This window comes from Nicotiana tabacum, chromosome 15 (genome assembly GCF_000715075.1).
Source record: "Nicotiana tabacum cultivar K326 chromosome 15, ASM71507v2, whole genome shotgun sequence".
Taxonomy (NCBI): Eukaryota; Viridiplantae; Streptophyta; class Magnoliopsida; order Solanales; family Solanaceae; genus Nicotiana; species Nicotiana tabacum.
The window spans coordinates 42,141,488-42,152,455 of NC_134094.1; the positions used below are offsets into that span (position 1 = coordinate 42,141,488).

Here is a 10,968-nt window from a genome sequence, read left to right on the forward strand (position 1 = left end):
TTCCTACATTCTGCTATTCTTAACTATATCTGGTACTCTATAGATGCTTCTCGATTTGAAGTAGTCCCTCATTTTTGGTACCTTTTTCTCAATTTTTTCTAATGGTTAGAAAATCAGGTTTCTTGTAGAAGTACCAAGGGTGAAGAAGTGTTTAAGTAGCTCTACATCTAGTTGCAATATTAAGTCAATTAAGCGGTCAAAATTTACAAAATTCTGTAACCTTAAAAATGAATAGGCACATTTACTGCTAAAATTGAGTTAGTTGTATCAGTGGAAGTTGCTGAGGAAGAATTTCTAGGACATTTTTATGGTTTTTTCTTTTTCTGGATAAAGTTGATTATTTTATTGACATGATGGAAAATACTGTAGACAAGATATATAGCATGTAAAAAACAATACAGAAAGATATGGTTCTCTTCAGAAAGCATCCAACTGTTGGTGCTAATCGGAATCTCAAAGGTGCTCTGAAATTATAATAACAACGAAAACATTCCTCCAATATGTTCAAAAGAGTTTTCTATTCCATCAAAAACCCTCCGGTTCCACGCCCTTCATATTTTCCACATGATCTCTGGGGGTTTCGCCTCCCGTTCTTTCCTTCAGTCTTTGGTTTAAAATTTCCATGGTAGCATCAATTCCTGACATAACCCATTGTACTCCAATAAGAAGATTGAGAGAGATGTCAAGGGGTGGCGGGTACAAAAAGAAGATTGAGAGAAAAAAAGAAAAGGTGGGAATTGTGAAATGAGATGATGATTTTTTTTTGGTCAAAGAATAAGGGAAGAGAAAAAAGAAAAGAGATGTGAGAAGAGTGATATGATCATGTACTGTCAGTTCTTTATGGGTTACATGGATGAATACTTAAAAAAATGACTAGGCGGATGAAAGTAGTTGCTTGTGTGCAATTCTCTCTAAAAAGTTCCTTCTCCGCTTTCTGCCATGCTTACCAGTATGGGTAGAAGTAGAAGAGGCATGTAATAAGTATGCTTGATGAGGTACTCTTGATCCAAGTAAGTTGTCAGATGGAGCCATTTCTACATGAGAAAGTTTCTGCAAACTGTTAACCACCTGCTACGATGATTTCACACTTCAAATTAATCTTTAGAAGTATATTCTTTAAGTTCTGGAGCTGTTCTGCCTTTGCATCACAAAATACCAAGAGCAAGATACCCTGTTTGCCTCGAAGCATCTCAAATACGCCCCTGACCATCATTCTGCTTCTTCTACTATATCAAAATAAACAAAGTACTACTACCCTCTACTTTCCGGTAGACATCTGAGTAAGGGGAAAACGACGCCTATTATAGAGGTAACTAAAGAAGGAAGAGTAAGGAGACAGCCAACAGGCACTTCGAGAGAAAATAGCGGGACATTCTGCATCTCTGCTTCATCCTTCGCTCTACATTTCTGTGGGCTTTAGAAACTCTTCTACACAAGTACGAGAGGGAAGCCTTCACATCGACATTCAAATGCGTTCACTAGTATGAGCCTCCACACTTACATGCCCACTACGGTGCGCACAAGACTTCTTTAAGATCGTCCATTTTGTTTAACTTGAGTTTTTTCCTTCTCTCTATTGCTTCAAGTATCTTTTAATGATTATACTGAATCGAAAGTCGGAGTGCAATCCAGTTCACTCTGATGGACTGTTTCTGGATATCACATATTGTCAGCCAAATACTGTTTCAAACTCTTAACTAAGGGGTCGTTTGGCAGGAGGTATAAGAATAGTGATGAATATGGTGTTTTAGAAATGCTGATATTAGTAATGCTGCGATTAGTTATGCTGAGATTATTTCTTATCCACTGTTTGGTTTGGTGTATTAAAGTTGCATAATTTCTTAAAAATTAGTTGTTTACAATAATACCCTTCACAATCTTATGTAAGTGTTAAAATCCCTTGCATTGTTAATACCATGGTTTGTTATGTATTAGTTATACATAGAATAGTACCAAATAGAATTGAATATTTATTTGTAAAAAAAGAAATATACTTCCTCCGTTTCAATTTATGTGAACCCATTTGACTGAGCACGGAGTTTAAGAAAAGAGAGAAGATTTTTGAACATGTGGTGTAAAATGAGACACATATATTTTTTGTGGATTATAAATCATTGCATAAAGGTAAATTGTTGCCAAATAAGGAAAGAGGTCATTCTTTTTGGCACGGACTAAAAAGAAAATAGGTTCACATAAATTGAAACGGAGGGAGTATTAGTTATACATAGGTTGAAAACCAAATTTGAGATTAGTAATGCACAAAGCTAATGCTTGCATTGTTTTTTCTAATATCTCCTATCAAACCCCCTAAGGCTGCAATGGTGTCCAAGGGAACGAAAAATAAGACTTCTTTCAATCCAAATAGCTGCGGTTTATTACAGAAGAGTTAGATTGATGGGTATTGGTATGCTAACAACATATTATATCGAGTGAAAACTCGCAATGTGCGGCAATTTCCTTGTTTCGTCTCTCCTTATTCATCTTTAGTAACACACTACTTTTTCTTTGAGAAATAAGAAGTACCAGCATGAGAGACAGAATTCAAGGATAAATAGGAAAAAGCACGAGGAACTCATTTTCACCACTTAATATAATTAAGAGCCGTCGCATACGTTTTGGTAATTCCCATTTAATTCAGTCATCTTTCAGGACTTGGGTTTGTCCTAACAAAGGCTTGCTAACGTGATAATCAAAAGCCATTGGTTCTTTGCAATAAGAGATACATTATAAGGTGGTCAAGTGATTCCGAAAAGCAGCACACTTAATGAATACCTCGCAAATGCTCAAGTTCCTGTCAGCTCCAAGAGGGACTCAATTATGGACTATTCTATCCGTTGTACCAAAACCAGTTGTGACAGAATTGGCTAGCAATACAACTGGACAAAACTCTGACCATGATAAGCTAATACGGTGGAAATAAATAATTCTCTTTCAGGCATTTCCAAGGTTTATCCCATTTCCTGCGGTAAAACAACCTTCGCTAATACATAAAGCTGTGAAGATCAAGCCAAAGGCTACTGCAGCTCACTAGCGCCATGAGCGAAATGGCATTTTTCTCCAAAAGTGCATGAACCTTTGGAGAAGTTCGAACACATCTTTGTCTTAAATGGGCCAGCAGGCCCACGAGTGAATGGACCAGTATTTTTTGGCCCGCCCGTAGGGGTGCCAACATTTGATATGATCTCCCGGACCATAGCACTGGCCTGATTAATCTGATCAAACGTTCCCTGGAGCTCAATGTTCCTTCTATTGGAATCCGTTTCATGATCCTTTATGGAGAGCTTGACCCCAGTAAGCCGACAAATCTGTTTTGAGTTCACGCCATTCTTCCCAATGATGGTTCCAGCAAGAGCGGCATCTATGCTAATTGTAGTTGTTGCAGATGCACCAAAGTTTGTTGCAACTGGACTGGGTTGCGATGGTTTATGATAGCCAGGAAACCTACTCGGAGGTCCTGCTGCTTGGAAATCATCATAAGCCAGTGCCACTGGCTTCCCAATCTCCATCTCACTATGGGCAAAATGGCATTTATCACCAAAGTTGCATCCTTCTGCAGTGTTATACTTGTTGCAAAGCTTGGACTTCATGGTTGAAGCAGGACCATCACTAAAAGAGGCATGATTCCTTCCAACGGGAACTGCTGGGTTCAATCCCATGTTTGATATTTGACTCATTGCACTATAGCCAGGAACATAGTGAAGAAAGTGGCATCCCTCCCCATATGAGCATCCAGAAGTGCTACATCACATTACAAGATGGGGTTAAAAAGAATTAAACAGAATCACATGCCAGGAGGCACATTAACATTGAGCCAAGAGCTGAGATGCAAAATAAGTTAAGAGCATCCTTTCCACAGAGGGGGACACAAGTGAGTGATTGGCATGTTGAGAACAACAGTTCACAAAACTAATTCAGTATTTACTAGTTCAACTTTTTTTCTAATTACGTAGTATTCAGTAGTTCAACTTACAGGATAAAAGATGATTGAAAATAAAATATCAGAAGAAAGAGGCATTTGACTGACAACATTGACCACTACTGCTTCTCAAAAATATTTCACCACTAACTGCAGCTCAAGTTAACTTCATCACTACGTGAGAGATCATGAGAATATGCTAAATACAGAATCACATAATTGGACACAAGGCAAACACATCAAGGATATTAGTTTTAGTTCACTGAAATCACAGAAGAACTAAGTTGCTCCGACACGGCAGTTTAGGTGCCACGCCTGTGTTGACACGACACTAGTATGGGTGTGGGTATGGGATCTGGTCAAACAATTTTGGGTACTTTGACCACAACGGACGGAAAAATTTGAGACGAGATACAATTTGATTCCCGATTTCAGAACCAAACCTAGGGTAAATTTGAAGAAAATAGCATACCTTATCTAGGAAATCAATCCTTTACTTATCTACAACTTGAGAATACATAAGAAATCCACACTTTACAAGTTATGCGTAAGTATTCCACAAAACTTCTCATAATTTACTGATATTTTTATATTTTTATTTTTTTTGAATTATTTTTAGCTGGATCCCTGCACCCGCATCTGTAGTAGGATCCCTATCCCCAAATCTTAGAATTTACTCGAAGGATCCTAGATCTAGATCCGCACTTGTGACAGACACCCATACCCGTGTCCGAGCAACTTAGCAGAAGAATGACAGGGAAAGCACTGTGAATCAAACATACAAGTAAGACAGTTTATGTTATTTAATAAAGCACAGTTCCTCCTAAATAAAATCCGATATATTTCCCAAACAACTCACAGAAAGGATGATTAAATGCAAACTGAAGAACAGTCTAAATCAAGGACAAGAGACAAAGGCATGATCTCGCTACTGAGCTCTAATGACCGACGAACACAAATTAAAGGAATCTCGTGATGTTGGTTGACCGTTGGATGCATTGTTTTTCTGATAAAGGACCAGCCCATTGAAGATCATCCATATAGAGATATCCAAGCGATACTACTACTTTTCCTAGAATTATATAAATGAAAAAGCATATATGTATGTACACCTTGGGTGAGATTTTCTCTATGAAGGGAAATAGTCGCAACATTCTTTGCTTCCAAAAGGAAAAAAAAATGACCAGTGGATGCAATGCCCAAATGCTATCTTTATTATGCTATGCCATGGTTCAAGCAAACAGTATTCACAGGTTAAAATATGGATTGTTCCATAAACGAAAATATAAAACCAACAAATGTGCATGGCAGGTCAACACAGTTATTATATATATGTGCCTGACGGCATAGAAAGAGTAGACAAGATCGTGTTTGGCATCATAGTATCTCCTATATTACCTTCAACTGAAATCTCGAAAGAAATCACCAAGCGAACCCTTTACCACAAGACTGAAGATTATGATACTTATAGGCTGGCGCAGAGACTTATCAATGTTTAAGCTCCTCTCACATCTCACTTCAATACCACCTTTAACAAAGAGACACCTTTCCTCATATCATCACATATACATACCTGACATTCATACTCCGGAGACTATCTAATTTACATGAACAACATTGTTCAGGATGATCGAATGTTGCCCTACATTCTATACCTTCCAACTCACAGAAATATCTCACTTTCTGTACAGAATTCATTAACTGCTCTTCCACTCCTCTATGGCTACTTCCAATTCATTACCTCAGACAATGCTTTTTTTCTTTTTCTCACCTTGTTGTGGTAGCATCTGTCTTTTAAGTCAAGTCATTTTTTATGCCTCTTTTCTTATTCTATCCAACCTGCAATGGCACCTCACAAACTTCTTGCATGGGTCGAATAATAACAGTCATTTGTGAGTGTTTGGAAGCACGTGCTATGTGTTTTCACATCAAACTAGGTCGCTAATGTTGCATTTTAGTCCGTCAGCAAAAATGGCAACTTTATAGACAGCTTGGCTTCTTCCTATTATTTTGGTCTGGTCCTGGGTTTCACTAAACTGAATGCCAATTCTCATCTGAACGTTTGATATGATTGTTTTCCAAAAATGTTGAGCTGGGAATGTAAATCATCTATATGGGAGGAACTTAACTAAAAGAAGGATCGGAGGGAGAAGAAATCAATATGATAGAATGCTTTGTCCTAACTAGAAAGAGTAGGAAGATTCCGGCTTTGAATCTCGGGCTCCTTTTTTTGTGTTTATTCTTTTCTTGAAACTTGAACTTGTTACTTAATAATAGCCTCCAAGCTTATTTAAAACAGAGTTACATAGTACCACTGCTAATTATACATCAACCTATTACTTATGCAACTTATATAAGTTTTTAACACCATGAATAAGTATCGCTATTTATTGCCCGATAACTTATAGCATAATACAATTGAATTAAGTCATCAATTTTATCAAGCAATTAACCTACTTAAGATCATCATGCTAGACATGGATCTTTCTATTTTCTGTTTCTATGACATCTTATGCAGTTACACAAAATAACATTAGCCATATAACGTAGAAGTCAGCAGATCAATGACACTTTCTCACCATACCATACACTATCATTTTAAACATTACAAATATTACCATGTACGGAATTGAATGGAGAATTCTTTTCTTTTAGATGGATTAAGTATGAAACCTGTAAAACTTCATGCATGGCTTTGATTTGCTTCCTACACCACTCGTAAAGGATTCTGATTCTGTTGCAAGAGATTGATTATCTTTCTTCAGTTGACAATTCACAGACAACATAATTTAAACATGTACTTCTACACTAACAGATTATACACATTACCCTCCCAAGACCACACTTATGGGATTATACTGGATTTTTTGTTGTTGTTGTTGTACACTAGCAGAATACTATGAAAATCCATATTTTTAAATTCATTACGAATTATACATTACTATTTTATGCGACACACTTATCTTTTTAATTTGTCCAAAAAGAATAATATATTTCTATATTTAGTAATAATTTAACTTTAAAATTCTCATTTTACCATAATGAGATGATTTAAAGCCACACAAATATCTATAATTTATTTTAAATCACAACTTTCAAAAGTCTTTCTTTCTTAAACTCCATGCTTCAGTCAAATAAGGCCATCCGGACGGAGCTCGAAATTCTCGAAACACACAGTTCTAAAAAAATTGACAAAACGATGGAAATAAATAGAAAGGATAAGAAAAAATAAAGAGAGAAAAACTAACCATTTCTTGATTTTTTCATTCCTCCGTTTCCTGCAAAGGCGCCATCTACTATTCTCTTTCGTCCAAACTCCATTTTTTGTCGTTATTCGGAAATGAATAACCAAGAGATACAAACAAAAAATATATATGAAGACTCTATAGAACAAATCTGAATCAACCGACCTATGAATATTTTGAGTATATGCTTATATGAACTAAATTTGCTAGTATCTCTCAAGAGAGCTGAAAAAGCAGAGAAGGACAAAACCCTAGCGCTTGCTGACAGAGTGAAGACACGGGCGGTTCCGGAATGAGAGAGAGAGAGAGTAAATCAAATACTGTCGTTAATTTTTACGGTACCCGTTAGTTAGATCACGGGCCCTTTGTATGGGTCTTGAATGGGGAGTAAGCACGAGTAGCCATTTTTAGCACTGCTATTTAAAGAATGGTCGACATTTACAAAAGATTTAAAATTTAGCCACCTGTTCAAACGTCAAGACACAGTTTGAATGCAAACTTCAGACATTAAGCTAGCGTTTGGCCATAAATTCCCAAATTTATTTTGAAAAATCTGTTTTTGGTGAAGTTTGGCTTAAAGATGAAAATGTGTTTGGACATACGTTTTCAAAACATATTTCCCAAATTTATTTTGGAAAAACATGTGTATTATTAGGGATTTGGCCCAAAACCAGCTCTTGGGATTTGAGATTTGGGATTTTGCCAAAATATAGGCAAAATCTATGGCCAAACATGTGTTTGCCAAATAAAACCCAAGTTTATTTTGACAAAATCTATGGCCAAACGGGCCCTAAGTTAGTTAGCCTCTAACATAGCTTAATTTAAAACTCGATAAATTGAAGTTTTACGTGTTAGGCAGGTACGCCATAAAATAACAAGTATCATGCTCAATTAGGATATTGTTGAGGAGAAAAGAGTGACTTGAGTATGATGGGAGTTTAGTCTCTTTATGTATGGTTGATTAGTTAGGTAGTTAGTGGTTAATGAGGTGCTTACTAAGTTAGTTTGTTACATTAGTTGTTAAGTCACGCGCGTATATATATATATATATATATATATATATATATATATGTGTGTGTGTGTGTGTGTGTGTGTGTGTGTGTGTGTGTGTGTGTGTGTGTGTGTGTGTGTGTGTGTGTGTGAGTGTAAGAGATGTGAAAGGAGAATGGGAATACAATTTCACTGTTCCATTCATTTTCTTCTCTCACAGATAACTTCCCTCTTCTTCCCTTCTTCCTTCCTTCTCTTCTCCCTCGTAGCTAGGGTTTCTGTTGGTGCTTAATCACCAAACTTCAGCATGGTATTAGAGCTTCGAGCTCTGAATTGAAGCTCAAAAATTGATCCTCGTCTTCTTCTCACTCTATTCTCTGCTCTATTTTCTGAATTGTGACCTTAATATTTCTGGTTAAAAATTCGAATTTGCTCAACAATTGCGATTGATGATCTGTCTCATGAAAATACAACTATTACTGCTGAAAATACTTCGCATGCATCATCGGATGATGAATTTGAGGAAGGAGTGACAGTAGCAGTCACTCATCCTATGTACTTAGCTCCCAACGAAATGAGTGGAATCTCCTTAATCTCATTTCAGTTGATTGGCACTGACAATTACTCCCTATGGTATCGATCTATGTGAATTGCACTACTTGGCCGTAATAAACTTGGGATTGTTGATGGCATGTGGCCAAAGGAGCGGTTTTGTGAGAAGTACCGGTATCAATGGGGAAGGTGCAGTGCAATTGTGTTGTCATGGTTGATGAATTCAGTGGCTCCGACCTTAATTAGTAGCATTGCATACGCTACTAGTGCTCAGGTAGTGTGGATGGATATGCAGGAACGTTTTGATAAGGTGAATGATACACGTAGCTACAATTTGCACAAGGAAATTGCCACCTTGAATCAAGGTACTGCATCTGTCTCTGTTTATTACTCAAAGCTCAACGATCTCTGAGATGAGTCTGAATCTGTAGTACTTACTCATGATTATGACTGTGCCAAGACAAAAGAGTTTATTGTGTATCTATGAAAACAGACATTCCTAATGGGCTTAAATGATTCTTACCCACAAGCTCGTAGTCAAATTCTTATGCTGAAACCCCTAGCTACAGTGAATCAAGCTTATGCAATGCTCATGAGTGATGAGAGTCAAAGAGCTGTAGCTGCTTCTATTAGAGTGTTAGGATCTGCTCCTACTCTAAACACAAATGCATATGACTCCACTGCATTGTATAGTGCTAAGCCTAACTTCAATCCAAAGTTTAGGAAGAATTACAATGTTCAGTGTGAGTTATGTATAATGAAAGGCCACAGTAAGGAAAACTGCTACAAAATAATAGGGTATCCACTAGACTATAAGTTCAAAAAGAAAGGGGGAGCTGGTGCTTACAATGCAATGGTAGAACCTAGACATGTTGTGCCTTTTGTATACTAATCATGTCTCTCAAAACATGTCAATGAAACCTATGCCAATGCAATCCATGCTTGTGTACCATGGCCATCAGTATAATATGAGCTAAGTTGTTGAAGGCTTGCAGGGACAAGGAAACTCTGGCACCCAGACTCAAGCATGTTCTTCCTCCTAACAGCCTCACGGATCAGCAAGTACTTTTTGACAAGGAATGTCCCTTCACCAAGGAACAATATGATCAGATAATGCAGATTTTGAACAATAGTCCAACTCCTCCTACTCAGGCAAATGCAGCAGGTACTGATACTGCTCTTTTAGCATCCACTAGCTCACAAGAATGGATCATTGATACAGGCACCACCAACCATATGGTGTCAGATATTTATTTACTGACCAAAACTTCCCTAATTACACGTTCTAAGCCTAGAAGAGTTCTATTACCTAATGGAGATGTTACTCAAGTTACTCATATTGGAGATGGTCATATTTCAGACAGAACTACTATTAAAGAAGTTCTCTATGTACCTCATTTCAAATTCAACTTGTTGTCAGTCTCCAAAGTGACAAGAGATCTATGATGCTTTGCTTCCTTTTATCCTACTTTTCGTGTATTTTGGGATCTCTTCAATAGCAAGGTGAGGGAGATTGGTAGGGAAAGAGATGGTCAGTATTTCCTGCATAAACAAAGTGCCAAGAAGCTTATTATAGTCTCTTTAGCTGCTGGTGGAATAAAGTCATGAAATAGTAACTCTCATATTGATATTACTGTGGCATAAACGATTAGGGCATGTCTCTAGTATGGTTCTCATAAAGTCGTTTCCTGTTAAACTAGCAAGTATTACTAACACTATAAATAAATGCATTGTATGTCCATGTGCTAAGCAAAACAGGTTACCATTCCCTACTAGTTATATTAAGAGCACTGATGAATTTGATCTAATTCATGTGGATGTTTGGGGTCCTTACAAATATGCAACTTTTGATGGTAACAAGTATTTTCTGACAATTGTTGATGACTTCACCAAAATGACTTGGTTATTTCTTCTGAAACTAAAGTCTGATGTATGTGTTATACTTGCACAGTTTATTATGGTTGTTCAAACTCAGTTTAACAAAACCATGAAGGCAGTTAGACCTGACAATGGATCTGAGTTTGTTAATTCTGTATGCAACACCTTGTTCCAGAAATATGGCATTATCCATCAGAAGACCTGTACTTATACTCCTCAGCAAAATGGAGTTGCTGAGAGAAAACACATGCATATACTGGAGGTAACTAGGGCCTTAAGATTTCAGGCTAACAACCCTATTAAGTATTGGGGTCATTGTGCTCTTGCAACTGTATATATTATCAATAGGATGCCATCTGTTGTCCTCAATGGCATGTCTCCTTTTGA

At 37.1% G+C, this 10,968-nt stretch overlaps 1 protein-coding gene across 1 annotated transcript; it reads right to left on the reverse strand.

Annotated features, from left to right (window-relative positions):
* Positions 1-2,612: 2,612 nt before the first annotated feature.
* LOC107831868 (zinc finger CCCH domain-containing protein 14) lies at positions 2,613-7,498 on the reverse strand. The gene is made up of 3 exons (XM_016659667.2): positions 7,165-7,498; positions 6,590-6,650; positions 2,613-3,738 (listed from the first exon to the last, which is right to left on the reverse strand). The coding sequence occupies exons 1-3, from the start codon at positions 7,235-7,237 to the stop codon at positions 3,015-3,017; spliced, it is 858 nt and encodes a 285-aa protein (XP_016515153.1). The 5' UTR covers positions 7,238-7,498; the 3' UTR covers positions 2,613-3,014.
* Positions 7,499-10,968: the final 3,470 nt, after the last annotated feature.